Genomic DNA, 19,365 nt, shown 5'->3' with positions numbered 1-19,365 from the left:
GCTGAGTGAGCTGGTGGCTGTGCTGGGCACTGGGTAATGAACGGGATGATGGAGGAGGTGGCGAAGTCAGAGGCACAGCCCGTGGTCCTCTCCTCTGCAAAAGGCCTGGGCCGCAGGAGGGCTTGTTGCAGCCTGCCGGGCAGTGAGTGGCTGATGGACAGTGACAGCGACGGGGGTGACCTCGCTGGTGTGGGAGAAGAGGAGGTGCTCCCGGGGGAGGTGGTGGGATGGCTTCATATTCTCTTCTACCTCCTGCTGTCCCAGCCTATGTCCAAGGCCTCTGGCCCCTGCTGTGTGTCCCGGATGTGCCGCAGGCACACGCTCTGCTTCGGGATGGAGGGTGAGTCAGGCCCCCAGGGCCCCATGTTGGCATGCCTGCTAGCCTGCCAGGGCCCTCCTGGGACATGCCTGCAGCCCCAAGTGGCCTCTCCACCACTGCCTGTGCTTTACTCCTCTCCACGCTCATCAAGGACGAGCCTTTATTTCCTGTGAACAGGAGTCCCTTTGCCCTTGCCTTGGCAGGAGATGTGGGCCTGGATTGTTACCCTGCAGAAGACTGCGCGGCCCGGCCTCGGGGGGTGGGTGCAGGGAGGCTGGGGAGGGGGCACTTGAGGGCACTCTCAGTGTTCTTGTCCTCGGTCAGTCCCCACTGTGCCACTTGAACTCCCTCCCCCGTGTCGGGCTCTGCACCTGAGAGGGTGGAGCCGCGTGTGGACGATGGGAGGCGTTGGAGGGGGGAGGGAGGGGTCTAGGGGAGTGTGAGAGTGTTTTGTGAGACCTCTTCTCTGACCCAGGTGGCTCTGAGGGGCGTTTCTCTAATAGCATACCTCATCTTTGACTTTGAAACAGGGTCCCTAAAGTGTATTAAGAAAAAAAGCCAGCAGAAGCCAGCACACACTGCCCCTTCTCTGACACCAGCCCCATGCCGGGTTGTGGCTTCTCCTCTGGGCCCGGGGAGGTGTCTAGGCACGTGGCGTCGTCTGTGGGTTGTGAAGTCCGGCAGCCTGCAGGCCCTGCCTGCGTGTGGGCTGGGTCATGCAGCACTGCGGTCTGAGGCAAAGGGCTGGAGAGGTCCTTGCAGATCCTGACAGTCGTGGGAAGGCTGAGGTCAAGAGGGGACGGCTCCCTTGGGACTGAGCTCGAACAAACCCGCCCGGCCCTGTCTTTCCCAGCTCTGGGGTCTTTGGTGAGTGCCAGAGCCTTATTATTTTCTTTCTTTATTGACATAGTAGTCATATATCAAAGTTTGTCATTTCACCCTTTTAAAGTCTTCAACTTGGTGATGCTAGTTCATTCCCGGTGCCGCGCAGCCACCGCCACCGTCTCAATTTCAGAGCGTTTCCGTCTCCCAAAAGGGAGCCCCAGCCCTAGGCAGTCACCCCACCCTCAGCTCCCCCAGCCCTGGCAGCTCTAGGCTGCGGTCTGCCTGTGGCTTTGCCTGTTCTGGACGTTTCCTGTGAGTGGAGCCATGTCCCATGTGCCTCTGTCTGCTCTGTAACCCTTGGAGCCTCCGCTTCCTCCTCGACAAAGTAGGGCTCCCGCCATCACGAGGAAATACGGGACATGCCTCGGCCAGGGCTGGTGCATAGGAGGTCCCGGCAAACCTCACTTCTCTTACGTGGCCCTGTGTTCCTTCTGGACTGGTGCTCGCCTGCCTCCATCTTCCAAGGCCTGAGCACCACCACTGCGCCATCAGCCTCCTTCCTGATGCCATCTGCCTTCCAGGAGCATGAAGCCCCGACCCTGGCCACAAACCCAGCCCTGTACTGGCCAGTCTGGCCCCCACCCTGCCCCAGAATGAGCTGGTTGACTCCCCAGCTCTCCGGCTGCATCATCAGCCCCTGTTGGGAAGCGCCTCTAGCCCTCTCAGTCCTCTGCGGAGTTGCCTGCGTGGTGCAGGACTGTTGCCGTATGTGTTAGAGACACCCTCGGCACAGCTGTCCAGAGGAGGGCTGGTCACAGAGGAGGAGGAGGGCGCTGCGGGGCAGGGCCGCTGCTCTCGGCTGGTGAGGGCCCAGACTCAGCAGGTGTGGGGAGCGAGCCTTGCCTTTGACGTGCCCATCTGCCACCTGCCTTTCCCACAGACCTCCCTCGGGAGTGGTTGTCCAGGTGGGCAGGAGCTGCCCTGTGCTTCCCCGGCTGCCTCATGGCTGCTGGCACAAAGCCTGGCTGTCAGCTTTGCTGGCATTGGCAACTGGGGTTCAGACACGTCCTCTCCACGAGGCCCTCAGAGGTGACCCTGTCTCCCTGGGGTGAACCTTACCAGTGCTTGACTCCGGTTTCTCAGCACCCTGTGGGAGCCAAACAGCATTTGCTCTGGCCACTTTGAGCTGCCCCTCCTGGCTGTGGCGCCCTGGCCCACACCCGCTGCTTCCCCACCCCGGCTTCCCCTTCCTCATCCACGGTATCGGTCCACGGGCCTGTGATTCTTCCTGGCCTGCAGAGACCCATCTCCGTGGTCGCCTGGGCCAGTGTAACTAGAGCCGTCACACATCACATAGCTGCCAGGCCTAGTCAACGGTGACTTTGGTTTGAGCCACATCTGATTCTCTCCCTCAGCATGGGCTGGCCCAGGACCAGCTGGGGAAGCGATCGTCAGCCTCGTCAGTCACACACTAAGGTTTTGGGGTACTCTATTTCTCCTTGAGGACCCCCAGCGGTGTTCTGTGGGTTTTGAAGCACCATCATGCATGTGCAGAGGCCCAGAGCGGGGATGGCCTCCCAGGGCTTCAGACTGCTGTCCCACTACTTCTCTCCTCACGTCTGTCCATCACCAAATGAGTGGGCAAGGAGGGTGCTGCCAGGGTAGAGGTGGGCTGGCCTCTTGTGCCCTGCCCAGGTCACGCTAGCAGAATCTGGCAGCAGCTCACGTGCAGGGTAGCAGGGTCAAGGCATCTCACCGCAGGGTCAGTGTATGGTGGCTCCTAGAGGGCAGACGGAGGGCCGGCCCTGGGCTGTTCTTCTCTTCCCTGGGGCCATTGCATGTGGACTCGGGCACACACCATGCCCTGTCTGCAGCCGTGGGACGGGGTTAGCGTTGCATGTGGGGCACCCAGCTCATCTCAAGCCAGGTCAGGCTGCACTGTCTTGATTGGCCTTTTTCCTGCCTGAACCTGAGCCGGGTCCTCATCCTTCAGCTCATCCCCCTCTGGCAACTGGGCAACTGCCTGGCCAGCGCCATGCCTGGTGGCAGCAGAGCCTGGCAGCCCGCCAGCTTGCCCAGTGGTCCAGGCAGCCAGGCAGGCTCAGGGTGGGTGTTGGGCGTCCAGAGGGTCTCGGTGCTGACTGTGGAATGGCTGTGTGGGTGCCCTCCTCAAGCTCCTGCCCTGGGGACCCCTCCTGCTGGGGCTGCATTGCCTTGGGACCTGGTTCAGTGAAGAGCAGCTGGGGCCCCAGACCCTCGTAATCCCCCATCACGGCCGAGTGTTCATCAGAGACCTTCGTCTGCAGCGGGCAGGTAAGTGGGGCCTGCAGTGAGATGTGGGGGATGCAGCCCTGGAGGGGAGCATGCCTGCCTTCTTTTGGCGGTTTTAGGGTGTCCCATTATCCCTGTTCACAGCAGAGCTGGAGGGTGGGGACGGGGACGGCAGAGAGGTCCTGATAAGCGCTGCTGACGTTTTGTCGTGTTTTATGGAGTGTTATTGAAGTTGCTCAGATGGTGTGAAGATGGAATCTGGGAAATGAATTTTTCCTCCTTCTCCTGGGAATGGGTGTTGGGGGCAGGACTGTTGGGGTCTTGGGGACAGGAATGAGGGGGGCCCTCTCTGGACCTCCCTTAGGCCCCCGGCCAGAGTCACGGGATTGTTACTAACGGCCTGTGAAGCCAGGGTCTTCAGCTGGGTGGCCATCCCTCTGAGGGTTCCCGGAGCCAACAAACCTGTGCTCCAGCAGCAGCCCTGGGATATGTCGGAATGGGCACTTCCTGAGACCGGGAGGTGACGTCCTGCCTGTAGTGACGAGCTGGCCCAGTGGGGGCTGGAAGCGGCAGGATGCCTGTGCTGTGGTTGGCGGGACACGGTGTCACAGGAGCGCAGTGGTGGTGTGGGAGGAGGCAGCCCCTGCCTCGTGACCGTGGACCCCCAGCAGTAGCAGAGGCAGTGCTTGGGGGAGGCCCCGCAGCCTGCCTGGTGACAGGACAGCACTCCCCGCGGCTCCGTCAGTCTTGAGGTTACGCTGTGACTCAACAGGCGTCTCCAGAAAGCACGATTGCGCTGAGTCCTGGCCTAGAAATGCAGAGCTCACAGTGGGCAGCCCGGCCTGCGTGCCGAGGAAAGCTCCCTGGCCTGGGTGTGCGGTGCAGAGGGCGGAAGCTCGTCTGGCAGGCCCTGAGTGCCATGCCTGACCTCTGGCCAGGAGGGTGATGGTCAAAGCTAGGTTACCTGGCCAGGCTGGGGAGGTCGGACTGGGAGGTGCTGGGCGGAGGTGGAGGCGGAGGAAGGGTGCTCTGGCTGTGTGCTTCTGTCTTACCCCCATTTGGAACCTGGACATGACTTCTTTAAAGTTTAATTCACACACAATGTGACATGTCCATTTAAAGGCACAGTTCACTGCACGTTTGGACAAAACACACCCACCTGACTCCCACCCCAGGGAGGTAAAGAACATTCCTGTGACCTCAGAGGGTTCCCTCTGCCCCTTTCTGGTCAACCAGCCCCAGCTCCAGCCCAGCCCCAGCTCCAGACCAGCCCCAGCCCTAGCCCTAGCTGCAGCCCCAGGCCCAGCTCCAACCCCAGCCCCAACCCCAGAGCCAGCTCCAGCCCCAGCCCCAGCCCCCATTCCCAGCCTCAGCCCCAGCTCCAGCCCCAGCCCCAGCCCCAGCCCCAGCCTCAGCCCTGTCCCCACCCCCACCCCCACCCCCACCTCCAGCCTCAGCCCCCAGCCCCGGCTCAGCCCAGCCCAGCCCTAGTCCAGCCCCAGCCCCTACCCGACCCTACTCCCTATGGCTTGCTTTGCCCTCAAAGATCAGGTATCTCTGACTCACAGTTGCGGAGCCAGGTAGCATGTACTCTTCCGCCTTCCTCAGCCCAGTGTGTGCTGCGGGAATGGGTGGTGCACCCCTCTTTATTGCTGGGCGGCAGGCATGCCTTTGGACATACCACAACCTGTGTTTCCACCTATCGGTGGATGCTTTTGTGTTCTCCGGCTTTTGACTGTAAAGTGAAAGGGGCTGTGAGCATTTCTGTGGGATCTTTATATGGACAAATGTTTGCATTGTGTTGTGGGGGGATTATTATGCACAAGTTGAATTGCTGACCGTAGGGCTGGTGTGACTTTTAAAGATATACCCAAGCTGTTTTCCAAGGTGGCTGTGCTGTTTTAATTCCCCCGAGCAGCAGGGGAGAGCTGGATCTATATGTCTCTGCTCATGCTAATACCACAGCAGTGGATCTGTATGTCTCTGCTCATGCCAATACCACGCTGTCTTGATTACTATCACTGTAAAATACATCCTGAAGTGAGCTGGGAAGAGTCCCTCCTCTACTGTCTTCTGAAAGAATTTGTGTAGAGTTGGTCTTACTCTTCCTGCGAATATGGGATAGAATTCGCCAGTGACCCTGTCTGAGCTTGGAGTTTTTGTTGTGGGAAGATTTTCAGCTACAAATTCACTTCCTTTAATGCTGCAGTTCTATCCACGCTGTCTATTTCTTCTCAAGTGAGCTTTGATTGTTTTGTATTTTTCAAGGAACTCATCCTCTAAGTTGAGAAATTAATTAGCAGTAAGCTACTCATAATATACCCTTAATATCCTTTTGATGTCTGTAGGATCTATGGTGATATCTCCTCCTTCATTTCTAATGTTGCTGATTTATATTCAATCTTTTGTTCTTGATTAGTCTGAATAATTTTATCATCTCAGTATTATTCACATGTAAATCGATTGATTTTATTAATCATTTGAAAGATCCAGATTTTTTTATCTTTAGGTTTCTCTGTTGATTTGATATTGATTGAATTGGTTTCTGTTCACCTTTATTATTTCTTTCTCCTGCTTACTTTGAGTTAATGCTTTTGTTGGATTGTTGACTTGAGATCTTTCTCTTTTTTTCTAAGTATCTATTGCTATACACTTCCCTCTATGCATTGCTTTACAGATACACATTTTAATACCTTGTGTTTTTATTTCATTCAGTTATTTTCTAACTTCTCTTTGATTTCTTCTGTTACACATGATGATTTAGAAGTGTGTTGTTTAATTTCAGATGATTATGTTCATTCACAGATACCTTTCTGTTACTGATTTCTAGTTCTGCTCTCTTCAGAGAATGTATTTTATATGATTTCAGCAATTATAACTATGTCAAGACTTGCTTTATGGCCTAAAATAGAGTCTATCTTAGTGAATGTTCCACGTGCGTTTGGCAGGAATGTGTATTCCTCTGTTGTGTGGGTTAGGCTGGTTGGTGGTGGTGTTGGAGTTCCTGTGGCCTCTGTGCTCTTCTGTCTGCTTGCTCTGCCGACCGCGCTGCCTGTGATTGTGGATTTCTGTGTTTCTTTCCAGTTCTATCAGTTTTTGCTTCATGTATTTTCAAGCTGTGATAGTAGGTGCATACATACTTAGAATTGTTTTATCTTAGTCAGTTGACCGTTTGTTTTTAAAGTGTCCTTTTATTTCTATTATATTTGTGGTTCTGAATTTTACTCTGATATTAGTGTAGCCATTCCAGCTTTCTTGTGATTACTGTTTACATGATGTATTTTTCTAATTTTTACTTATAATTTCATCTGATTTTATATATGAAGTAGGCTTCTTGTATACACTGTATAGCAAGATCTTGCCTTTTTTTTTTTTTTTTTGACAGGGTCTCTTGCCCTGTTTCCATGCCAAAATGTAGTGGCGTGATCAAGGCTCACTGCAGCCTCGATCTCCCAGGTTCAAGCAGTCCTCCCACCTCAGCATTTCAAGTAGCTGAGACTGCGGGTGTGCACCACCACAGCTGGCCAATTTTTATTCTTTTTGTAGAAAGAGATCCCACTGTGTGGTCCAGGCTGATCTTGAACTTCTAGCCTCAAGTGATCCTCCTATCTTAGCCTCGAAAGTGTTGGGATTACAGGCATGAGCCACCAGGCCTGGCCAGAATCTTGCTTTTACTCTCGTCGGAGAATCTCTGCCTTCTGGTCAGAATGGTTAAAGCAGTGCCTCTGTCCAGTAGGATTTTCGGTAATGATGAAAAGGCCCTGTAATCTGCATTCTTTCGTGTGACAGCCATTTGCCACATGGGGCTCCTGAGCACTTGAAATGTGGCTAGGGCAGGAAGCAACTGAGTTTACCATTTTATTTAATTTTAATTAGTTAAAATCTACATTTAAATTGCTGCAAGATGTTGATGGCTATTGGAGTGGATGAGCCTTGTTTGAATCATGCATCATTAGTGTAAGGCCTTCATGTTTGGCTTTAACTCTACTGTCTTGATGTTGCTTTCTACATTTCCTTTGATTCCCCCCTTTTTCTTTTCTTTCTCTCCCTTCCTTTTTTTTTGGAGTAGAATTGAGTGCTATTTAGCATTCCGTGTTATCTCCACTGTGGGCTTATGAGCGATTCCTGTTTGTTTCTTTTTTTAGTGGGTGCTTTAGAGTTTACAACATAGATCTTTAACTTTCCGCAGCCCGCCTTCAGATAGCACTGTATCGTGTCCTGTGTGGTGGATCGGCCGCACGGGAATGCACTGCTGTGTCCTGCGCCCACCTTGTTGATGTGGCTTCGGTACATTCGGGACTGCGTGTCGTTTCCGACACATGACCCCGCCTCGTTCGCGTGGCTTCAGTACATTCGGGAGCACGTGTCGTTTCCGACACGTGACCCCGCCTCGTTCGCGTGGCTTCAGTACATTCGGGACCGCGTGTCATTTCCGACACATGATGACCCCGCCTCATTCACATGGCTTCGGTACATTCGGGACCACGTGTCGTTTCCGACACAACCCCGCCTCGTTCGCGTGGCTTCGGTACATTCGGGACCGCGTGTCGTTTCTGACACATGACCCCGCCTCGTTCGCGTGGCTTCAGTACATTCGGGACTGCGTGTCGTTTCTGACACATGACCCCGCCTCGTTCGCGTGGCTTCGGTACATTCGGGACCACGTGTCGTTTCTGACACATGATGGCCCTGCCTCGTTCGCGTGGCTTCGGTACGTTCGGGACCGTGTGTCATTTCCGACACATGACGGCCCCGCCTCGTTCGCGTGGCTTCGGTACGTTTGGGACTGCGTGTCGTTTCTGACGCATGACCCCGCCGTGTTCGCGTGGCTTCGGTACATTTGGAAGCACGTGTTGTTTCCGACGCATGACGACCCCGCCTCGTTCGCGTGGCTTCGGTACGTTTGGGACTGCGTGTCATTTCCGACACATGATGGCCCCCGACTCGTTCGCGTGGCTTCGGTACGTTTGGGACCACGTGTCGTTTCCGACACATGATGACCCCGGTGCGTAGGTGTCGATTTTGCTTTCACAATCAATAGTGTTTTAAATAAATGAACGTATCTTTTTTCTATTTACCCTCTGGCGTTCTTTAATTCTTCATGGAGATCCAGATTTCTTGCTGCTACTTTCACCCTAACTAGCTACTTCTAACATTTCCTGTACTTCACATCTGTTGGAACTGATTCTTTTCACTTTGGCTTGTCAAAATCTGCCCCTGTGTTAGAAATCTATTTTCAGTGGGGGTAGAATTCTAGTTGCAAGTTTTTCCTCCCAGCACTTTGAAGACATCCTTCCATTGTCTTTCGGCTTCCACAGTTTCTGACGAAAGGGTCAAATCTTTTCTTATGTTTTGTCTTCCTCATGAAATGTGCAGTTTTTTTCTCTGGGCCACTTTTCAGGTTTCTTTATCACTGGTTTTCTGCAGTTTGCCTATAATATACCTTGGATTTAAAAAATATGTATTTGTTCGGCTTGTGGATTGGTGAAATTCTTGAATCTCCGAGTTTATAGTTTCATAAAATTTGAGTACTTTTGGTCATTATTTCTGGCAATTCTTTTTGTTTGTTTTGTGTCCCCTCCCCCCTGCTGCCCCCTCCCTGTGTGTGCCCCTTACTGGCCTGTGACCTTGAGCAGGTCACCTGCCCATCTGTGAATGGGGAGGGTCATCCTGGTCCCTAGGATGGGTTCTCGTGCTCCTCTTGCCAGAGCTTGTTCCATGGTAAAAGAAAAACTTGAGCTGAACTAAATTTAGAGGAGTTTAGTTGAGCAATGAACAATTCATGAATTGAGCAGCCTCCCGAGCCAGAGTATGCTCAGAGACTCCAGCACAGCCATGGGGTAAAAGATTTTGGACAGAAAAAGGAAGTGACATATAGAAAACGGAAGTGAGGCATGGAAACAGACCGGTTACAGCTTGGCGTTTGCCTTATTTGAACATGGTTCGAACCGTTGGCTACGTTTGGCCAAAATTCAGTGACTGGCACAAGTGTAGGGCACGGTCCGTTTACACTGCCTGTTGTTATCATTCAAGATGTACAAATCAACCTGTAGGCCACACTGAAAATATGTAAGGAGGCACCTTTAGGCTAAACTTGATTTAACTCATCATCACTCTCGTTGTTCCACGAATGCAACTGAGGCCCTGACTTGACCTTGGTAGGCTGGGCCATGGTGACATCGAGGGGTGGTGGGTGCTGGGTGATGGGGGGGCCGTTCCTCAGGCCTCGCCCTCCTGGAGGCCGCCTGGCAGTTCCTCCTTTCTCCAGTCCTTGCCCTGAGTGCGGCTGCTGGACCCGGAGGCCTGGGGCTGGAGCAGGGTGGAGGTAGCCGGACGGAAAGTATGCAGGGGGCCAGGACTTGCCCGGGAGCCAGAGGTGCACAGAGCATCCGTGGACAGAGCATCCGGGGGACGGGCAGAGGGCGAGTGTTTGCCGTGCGCACTCCCAGATAGAGTGCTAGGATCAGCCCTGCCCTGACCAGGGCAGCTCAGTGACCCCGAGCAGAGCCGGACTTGGGCCTTGTCCTGGTGGAAACCCAGATGTCCAGCAAGGGGTGCTGTGTACCTTCAGGCCGCACCACCTGAGGCCAGTCCACACAGGGTTGGTGTTGGGAGGGTCCCCGTAGCACCCCTAGTGTCTTCTAGCCCTCACACCTGTTTGTAGACCTCAAACCACGTTCTTTTATTGCTAAATTTTAATATGGAAAATTGTAAACTTGCAGAGAAAGTTGAAAGAACTGTACAGACACCCACATAGCTGCCACCTGGATGTCAGCCTGGAGTCTCTACCTGGTTTAGTCACACCTTTAGTGCCTCCACCTGCGTGCATTTCAGAGTGAACTTGGCCCTCAGTGCGTTTCCTTCCGAACGCTGGTTTACTTGCCATTCACTTCTCTTTCATTTATGTACAGTGAACCGCACAGCTCCTAAATGTGCCATCCTGGGCATTGTGACAGTTTGTGACAGAAGTGTGTAACCCACAGCTCTGTCCAGGCCCAGGGCAGGTCCTCACCCAGGAGGGTCCCTCCGGCCCTGCCCCAGTTCCCCAGCCTAGCCCAGAGGACCCGGGGATTGCCTTGGTCGTTCTGGACCTGCGACCCATTTGTGCTGTCATCTGAGCAGTGTTTCTGAGATTCACCGTGTTGCGTGCCTGGAGTTTCCTTGCATGCAGGCCCATGTGGCCGTCCCTTCCCTGGTGTGTCCTGGGCCCCAGCCCTCTCTTTGGGTGGGGGCTGGTAGCAGTCAAGCTGCCGGGAGCTGGGAGTGCTCTTCAGGAGCTTCTCTGGATGTGTGCTCTGCTCCTCTGTGAACCCCGGGGCTGCTGGCTGGTGGGTGGGCAGGCCACGAGTGTTTTGATGTGCTTCGACGTACGCTCTGCCCCTCTGTGTAAATGCCCAAGATGCTGCCCGGGGGACGGGCAGAGGGCGTGTTCGCCGCGTGCAGACCCTTCCCGTGGTGGCTGTGCCGTTTATCCTCACTGCACGGCGGGCGAGCGTTCCATCCACCATGTCCTCATGCGAGTGTTTGCAGCGTGCAGACCCTTCCCGTGGTGGCCGTGCCGTTTATCCTCACCGTGCAGCGGGGGAGCGTTGCATCCACCATGGCCTCATGCGAGTGTTTGCAGCGTGCAGACCTTTCCCGTGGTGGCCGTGCCGTTTATCCTCACCGTGCGGCAGGCAAGCGTTCCATCCACCATGTCCTCATGAAGACTTGCTGTCCTCACAATGTTCTGTAGGTTTTTAAAAACTGAGATAAAACCCAGTCACTCAGAATTCACCATCTTAACCATCTTAAAGCATACAGTTCAGTGTCTGTTAGAATATTCAGCATTCTATAGTCACCACTTTCTAATTCTGAAACATTTTCATCACCCCCAAAAGGACCCCAGTACCCATTAGCAGTCATGCCCATTCCTCCCTCTCACTGCCCCTGCCCCGGCTCTGTCCGAGGATTGGTTTGTTCTGACGTGGTAGATGTGTGGAACCATGCAGCATGTGGCCTTTTCCCGCTGGCTTTCATCTCCGTGTGTGCTGCGCTCAGGGCTCACCTGCATTGTGTGGAAACCAGTGTTTCTGTCTCCGATGCTGAGCTGGCGGTGCAGAGCTGGACCTCATGTCTGTTACTTCGTCAGCGGTGCTGTGCTTTGACTCTTAGTGATGCTGCTCTGAGCCTCCACGAGCAGGTGCTCGTAGCTGCCGGGCACACACGCCAGCTGCTGTGGTGTACGGGAGCTCAGAGTGCAGCCTTTCTGAGGGACCACCCCCTGCCTTCCTCTCTCCTTCCTTCCAGCTCGTGGGTACTTTGAAGGCAGGCATGGGTGTCCAGCCCTGACCCCAAGGTGGCCAAGCCGCAAAGAACCCCTGAGAGGGGTTCAGGGCCACTTTGCCGCCTCTCAGGTCCCTGCCCCTGGGGACTGCCCAGAGCGGTTAGCAGAGCTGGGCCTGCAGGCTTCACCCTCAGCCTGTGTTCTCTCCTCCCTGTCTTCTCCCAGCCACCCAGGTCGATCCACGTGACCTCCAGGAGCTGTTCCAGGAGATGTCGGCCAACGTCTTCCGAATCAACTCCAGTGGTGAGTCTGCGTCTGGCCCGGGCCTGCCCCTCCATCCAGGTGCCTTGGACCCCGACACGACGTTGGGAGTCGAGGGTGCTGGTGCATGGCGTCCCCCGCTCAGGCTGTCTTGTGGTGCAGTCCCGGGTTTCTTGGGTGGGAAGGAGTAAGTGCTGGGTCAGGGCCGGGTGCTGCTTCCGCCGGCTGCTCCTGCCCGCTGCTGGCTCCTCTCCCTGACCCCACGCTGCTCCTTCTCGACACCTTTTGTGTGATCTGGATGGAGCCCAGTGGAGGAAGGAGCATCCCAGGGCCTCTCAGACTTACAGACCAGAGGTCACTGCAGGAGTGAGCAGAGCCTTCAGTCCTTAGGGACACCTTAGCCTCTCAGAGGGCCCTGTTGGTGCACATAACTTGTGTAACTCTGGCCTGGGTCTGTGACTCTCCCATCTCTTCAGTGTGGTGAGCACAATTCCCAGCGAAGCTGTTGCATTTAGATCTTTGAGAGCAGGGACGAGAGCCACGTGTCAGATGGCCAAGGGAAGGGGAAGGGGTGGGGTGAGGGGAGCAGGGTGGAGAGAAGCTGTCCCCAGAGCCAGGGCAAGGCTGCTGGAGGCAGCTCCTCAGAGCCCCTGAGCTGCACGTGGGCCTGAGCGCCTGTCGCAGACCAGCCTGGGGGGGGTCCTGGCTGGTGTGACCTTATGCTGAGGTCAGTGTGTGCCCTGGTCTCCAGGCCACTTAGGTGGTCTGCCCTGGCTCAGGCACTGGTCCTTGGGCTCTGCTCACCCTGCCCGGGCTGCAGTGGGCCACCCATGTGGAGTAGCAGGGGCAGGGAAGCTCCTTCTGCCCTCACCCTGTCCCTCTTCTCTCGGGCAGTGACCTCCTTGGAGCGGAGCCTTCAGTCCTTAGGGACACCGAGTGACACGCAGGAGCTTCGGGACAGCCTGTGAGTGTGTGGGCCACGGCATCTCCATGCCTGGGTGTGGTGCACCTTGGGGGGCAGGGGCAGGAGTGTAGTCCTGTGCACACAGGCTTTGTCCACACAGCTGCCTGCCCACAGCTGCCTGGGCACACGTGTGCACATATATGCACACACACCTACGGATAAGCCTAGTCAGTGCTGTGAACCTGAGACTGGGCTCTCAGCCTGCAGGCGCCCGGGGCACGCAGGTGCACCCCGCCCCGACATGGAAGCCTCAGTGCACCTGTGCATGCCCCAGTCACGCGCATGCGTGTGCTAAGGTCGGGGATGCATGCCTGCTGGCACACGCTTTTCCCTGCCAACGTGCTCCAAATGTGTCTTTCACGTCTGAAGGCTCCCTGTTGGGGCCTGCTCAGCTGTGGACACAGGAAGTGAGACCAATGTGCCATTTGCACAGCCATGGGCTAGGTTGGAGTGGGGCGTCCTGTCTTGCTTCTGCCCTTTCGGGGAGCTGAGCCTTGGCGGGCTCCCACTGGACTTTCCTTGAGGGGTGCCTAGCAGCCTGCCCTGGGTTGGGCTGGTCTGGGATGGGGAGAGGTGCCTTGGGTGCTGTCTGCTAAGCCTGAGCCCTGGCTGGGCTGGGGAGGGGAGGGAAGGGAGCATCTGTCCCAGGTGTGGTGAGAGTGGCACTCTGGGGTCCGAGGGGACACTAGCAGTCTATACCTTTGCCCTCCATCTGGTCCCCGCTGCACTTGCTGCTGTGACCTCCCATGCTTGCCTGTGTCTCGCCCTGCAGTGAGCAGGATGCCCGCAGCCCCAAGGACCCCAGCCAGCCCTAGGCCACTGCATTGGAATGTTGTCCTCAGGCTCCCCTATGTAGAGCTGGTGGCCACACCAGCCTCGCGCCCTGAAAGGGCCAGAACTGAGGAGGCTGGGAGGGCCACAGCTCCCACAAGGGTGGAGGGTGCTGGAGTCTCTGCTCCTCCTCACAGTGGCTCCATTCAATATCCACAGGCACCCTGCCACACAGCCTCACGCTCCAGCTGCAGAGCACCCTTTGCAGATGTTCAGGGCAATTCTATTCTTAGCCTTTTTTTTTTTAAGCCCTTTTATGAAACTGAAACTTACTGTTTTCTGATGTGACAGTGACGTAGGCTTGTGATGAGGAATTTGGACACAGGACGCCTGGGAACCACTGTTAGCATGTCAATGTTCCCTGCCAGCCTTCCTCACACCCGTGCATATTCGCAGAGTCAGAGCTCAGCGAGGGACTCTGGACCTGCTGGTCACACCCGGGCTCTGGGGTACTCGGGCTCAGGAAACGCGTAGCCTCTCAAAGGGCCGTGTTGATGCACGTAACTCGTGTAACTCTGGGCCAGGTCTGTGGCTCGCCCATCTCTTCAGTGTGGTGAGCCGAGTTCCCCGTGAAGCTGTTGTGTTCAGGTCTTTGTGCCTCTGCCCGGCTCCTGGGTTAGGTCACAAGGGCCAAGTGGGACGGGCACTTCAGGACCCTGGCCCTCATGTGCGCATCCTGGGCCGCCCGGCCTGGTTAGCCGAAGACCAACACCACCCACTGTGGGCCTTGGAGAGGAGAGAGGGCCCCAGCATGGGGGAGGAGACTGTCCTGGTCTGAGGACCGAGTATCCCAGCACCGTGGCCCTCCCCTGGGCCAGCCTCAGCTGTCAGGTCTGGACACTCTTGCCTTAGTACTTTTCTGGTCCTCCCTGTGTGGCTGGCTGTGGTCCTAGCCTGCTTGTCATGGCTTATCTAGAGCCTTCTGTGGCCCCTCGGATGCTCCCATATCATGGACTGTTAACGTTTAAAAATAACTTTTGAGACCAACATGATTGCCAGTTCTGTATTTCCTCCACATTGACGAAGTTGCCAACTAAGGACATTTAAAGGATATACCTTCATCCATGGCCGCCATCATTTCATCAGGGAAGAGGCTTTCCAGCCCTGCAGTGTAGGAGGGACCCAGTCTCAGGAGGAAGGGTGGTCCTTCCACCTGAATACATTCAGCTTCAGAAAAACCTCGCCAGGTGGGGCCCATTTCCCTCATCCCATGCAAGGCTGATGTGGCCAGGTCATTTCTGTCACCTGCGTGCAGACCCCACCCCAGGCCTCCCTGTCACAGACCCCCACACTGGAGTCCAGTGGCCACGTTGCAATCCCGTGGGCAGGGCTCAGTGGCAGCTCGGCTCACACACTCCTGTCTGGGCTCTATTCCCTTCCACCCTGGGGGCCGTCACCATGTGGAGATGGTGTGTGGGCTGGCTCACCCCATGGTGTGTGGCTGTCAGAAATACTCGTTCCTTGGTGCCGAAAAGAAGAACTAGTGTTCAGACAAAGAATTTTCTCAGCAAGGCAATTTTACTTTCTGTAGAAGGAGTGCTGCCTGTTAGCAGTCCTGCCACGAGAGCACAGTTGAACAAAGAAAGGCAAGAATATTTATCCCTTATGCATTGGGTCCTTTAGACCTGATTGGCTAACAGCTTAAAACTTTCCTGAATAGGTAAAGGCAAAGGAGAACAAAAGGAAAAGAGGAAGTTGCTTGTGAAAGAACTTAGAAAAGTAGTCACATTTCCAAATAAGGACGGCGTGTAGGCTGTGAGCCGGGACGTGTTTGAGCATGTTTAGAACAAGTATCTTGGTTAAAGTACAAGGACATAGGATGTACTTATTCCCTTATATCTAACAGCTACATAGAATAGGACTTGGCAAAGAGTTATTAGTATATAAGCAAGGAGGCTTGAAGGAAGTTAGTTTTTTAAAAAACTATTATTTGTAACACTTACGATTTATTCTTTAGTAAGAAGGGAAACTTTGAAGGGGACATTTTTTACTTTCCACAGTGGCACAGAGGACCCACTCCCCTTGGAGCTTTTGGACTTGTTCCTGTGGGCCGTGTTCTCTGATCTGCCTGGGGCACGCGTGTTCTCTGATCTGCCTGGGGCACACGTGTTCTCTGATCTGCCTGGGGCATGCAGGGGTTCGCTGATCTGCCTGGGGCACACGTGTTCTCTGATCTGCCTGGGGCACGCGTGTTCTCTGATCTGCCTGGGGCACACAGTGATGCCTCCCTCTCACCTCCCTGGTTGTGGTGAAGGTGTAGGTTGAGTGGCCCTAGTGGGGGTGCATTAGAGGTGGCTGCTGAGGGTCTGCTGGTCCGCTGCCCAGCATGCAGCGATGGGAGTGGGGTCTGGGTGAGCTGGGCTACTGCTCCACGTGAGGTGTGCTCTTCTTCCCGGCCCGGGATTTTTATGTCAGAATCAGCACCAGAAGGGCTCAAGGAGCCTTGGATGACGTTCATTCAGCACCGCAGGCTCGTGCTTGGCAGCTCTTTCAGGGGCTTAGTCCTAACAGCCCGCCTCCTGCAGTGAGAGCTTAAGCAGGGCAGGGCCATGATCCATGTATGTAGTTCATCCCATCCCACTGGATTGAAGGCAAGTCCCTGTGGCAGAGGGGTGGCCAGCAGGGTGTGAAGAGCTGACCTCCTGCAGTGCCCAATGGAGGGCTCTGTGAGGGGGCCAGAGAGGGCTCACAGTGCCCTCCATATGTAAAGACAGACCCATTTGCCAGCTGGTGCAGAATTGCACCCCTCTGTCCCTCTGTAAGGATGGACCCGTTCACCAGCTTGTGCAGAACTGTGCCCCTCAGTCCCACTGAGAATGCACCCATTCGCCAGCTGGTACAGAACCGTGCTCCTCTCCTGCTGTAAGGATGGACCCATTTGCCAGCTGGTACAGAACTGCCCCCTCTCTGTCCCACTGTGAGGACAGACCCATTCACCAGCTTGTGCAGAACTGCACCCCTCTGTCCCACTGGAAGGACAGACCCATTCACCAGCTGGTGGGCATTTGGGTGACGTCATTTTGACCACGATGAATAAAGCTGTGGTGAATGTAGGTGTGTAGGTGTTTGCGTGGGTGTAGGTTTTCACCTATCTTGGATAGATCCCCAGGACTGGACTTGCTGGGTTATATGGTGGCTCTTTGTCTGACCCTTTGAGGAACTGCCGGACTTTCCAAAACAGCTGCCCCATTTTACACCCCCACCAGCAGTGCTGGAGGGTTCCCATCTCCCCACCTCACTGCCAGCACTTGTTGTTATGTCTTTTGGATGTGGCTATCCTCATGGGTGCGAAGTGGGGTCTTGTGGTGATCTCATTTGCATTTTCCTGATAATTGATAGCTTCAAGCATCTTTTGATTTGCATATCTTCTTGGAATAAATGTCTTTTCAGATCCTTTGCCCATGTCCTGATTGGGTATTTTTGTTTTTACTGTTGAGTTGATTCCTTCTAGAATTTTTCTCCTCCTGTGCAGCCCATGCTCTCCAGGGCTGTCACTGGTGCTGTTTCCTCATCCGTCTCATGCTCTCCGGGGCCCTGGCAGGTTCCTCATCCGTCTCATGCTCTCCGGGGCCCTGGCCTTTGCTGCTGCAGGTTCCTCATCCATCTCATGCTCTCCGGGGCCCTGGCCTTTGCTGCTGCAGGTTCCTCATCTGTCTCATGCTCTCCGGGGCCCTGGCCTTTGCTGCTGCAGGTTCCTTATCTGTCTCATGCTCTCCGGTGCCCTCGCCTTCACTGGTGCTGGTTCCTCATCCATCTCATGCTCTCCTGGGCCCTGGCGTTCGCTGCTGCAGGTTCCTCATCTGTCTCGTGCTCTCCGGGGTCCTCGCCTTCACTGGTGCTGGTTCCTCATCTGTCTCATGCCCTCTGGGGCCCTGGCCTTCATTGGTGCTGGTTCTTCATCCATCTGCTCCAGCCTCTTTTCCTCTCTGATCTCCTCCCCTCCCTTGGTGGTATTGCATATCCCACAGCTCAGAATCCCTCCTCAATGGAGCGTTGGAACCCTAGGTGTCCCTCCAGCCCTGCCACCTTCTCGCCTGCTAACTTAGGGTCCTTCTGGACTGACCTGGAGTCTCCCTATCAGTCCCAGGCCAAGGAAGGGACCTCCAGGACCCCACCCTACCCCTGCCCTCACTGGTCATGGGCTGGCCTGTCCACTCCTCTTGAACTGTCCCGTGTCCATGTGCTTCTCACCTTCCTCTCCACCTCCTGGTCCAGGCCCAGCCTTGGCCTCTGGGCTCCTGCACTTTCTCCTCTTGGCCTCCCCACCCCTGGTCTTGCCCCTGACAGTGGATTCTATATGTAGAGCTCAAAGTGATCTTTAAAAGTGTGGATCTGATCACATCGGTTCCTGCTCAGGAGGCTCCAGTGGCCTGCCTCCCAGTAAAGTAAAACCCAGAGTCTGGGCTGTGGCCTTTCAGGTCTGCCCAGCATGACCCTCACTACTGTAGACCTGTCTCATGGCCACACCACCTGCTCCAGCCACTTGGCCTCAGACTTCTGCCCGCTCTGCCCGCCTCACTTCCAGGCGCTTTCATGCCAGGTCTTGCTGGCCCGCTTGCCCTTGTGGTCACCTCCTCCACCGTGGGCGGTCCCTGGGTCTGTGCATCAACACCACTGCATTGTGTTGACTTGGGCGTCACCTGCTCATGAAGCTGAGCCGTGGTCCACATTGGAGTCACTTCTGGGGCGTTGCCAGGTCTAGGATGGGGCAGTCCACCTACTGGGAGAGGGCAGGAACTGGGAAATCAAAGCAGCCCAACCACAGGCTCTTCCCACGAGCCCCCTCAGCCGAGGGACCAGCAGGGGCACTGCAGTCACTAGGAACACGGGCAGAGGGGCAGGAGCGCGGATTAACCACTTGGGTCTGGAGCAGGTGGCAGGGTGCCTTCCAGGGCAAGTGTGTCATCTGGGAGCTGGCATGGCAGCTGGGAGAGCTCAGGGCCCGCTATCAGGGAACCTGGGCTGGTCCTGACCCTCCCTCTGCCCACTCCAGCTCACCAGCTCTGGCCTGTAGGTGCTGTGACTCAGGGCCTTGTGTCCTCGTCTGTAAAACACGGGTGGTCATGGGAGTAAACGAGCAGGTATGAGATAGGCAGGACATGAGATGCTTCTAAATGACATCGTAAATAATGACAAGCAAATGAGAGAGCCTCTGTGCTCAGGTCAGTTCTGGCCCCGGCAGACTAGGGCAGGGCGCTAGGGCAAATGGGCCTCAGGTGACACACCCCCCAGGCAGGCCTCGCAGATTCCTCAGTCACCTGACTGCTGGCAGCAACGGCACCACCTGGCTGGTGATGCAGGAGCCGCCGAGCTGGCAGCTGTGCAGGCCTCGCACCGGAGTGCTGGGAGGGGCATGCTTGGGTCAGGTTTCCTGCACCCTGTAGCCGCCTGCCTCGCCTCTCAGCAGAACCGTGCAGAGCTGGCTTTGTGGGGATACGTGGGTTTTGTAAAGCGGTCACGGGGCTTCAGGTGCAGTTTGATGAAGGCTCCAGTTCACTTGGTTTCTTTTGGCTCTGCTGATGCATCAGATTCAACCTCAGGCCAGCTTCTCTTGAGGTGACAAATGGGTGTTATGGTTCCGGGCATTGCATCTGTACTCCACATTGAACGTGGAGTGATGGGTCCTCT

The 19,365-nt window shown here is 55.4% G+C and overlaps 1 protein-coding gene across 1 annotated transcript in view; it reads left to right on the top strand.

The window, feature by feature from the left end:
• TSNARE1 (t-SNARE domain containing 1) overlaps positions 1-19,365 on the top strand; it is a 136,465-nt gene that overhangs the window by 25,315 nt on the left and 91,785 nt on the right. The window contains exons 6-7 of the mRNA XM_025394345.1: positions 11,907-11,984; positions 12,837-12,906. Of these exons, the coding sequence (XP_025250130.1) occupies positions 11,907-11,984; positions 12,837-12,906 (148 nt within the window). The remainder of the gene's footprint in view (positions 1-11,906; positions 11,985-12,836; positions 12,907-19,365) is intronic.

Source organism: Theropithecus gelada, chromosome 8, assembly GCF_003255815.1.
Source record: "Theropithecus gelada isolate Dixy chromosome 8, Tgel_1.0, whole genome shotgun sequence".
Taxonomy (NCBI): Eukaryota; Metazoa; Chordata; class Mammalia; order Primates; family Cercopithecidae; genus Theropithecus; species Theropithecus gelada.
Note: the sequence above shows the minus strand (reverse complement) of the source record. Positions and strands in the feature narration are given on the sequence as shown.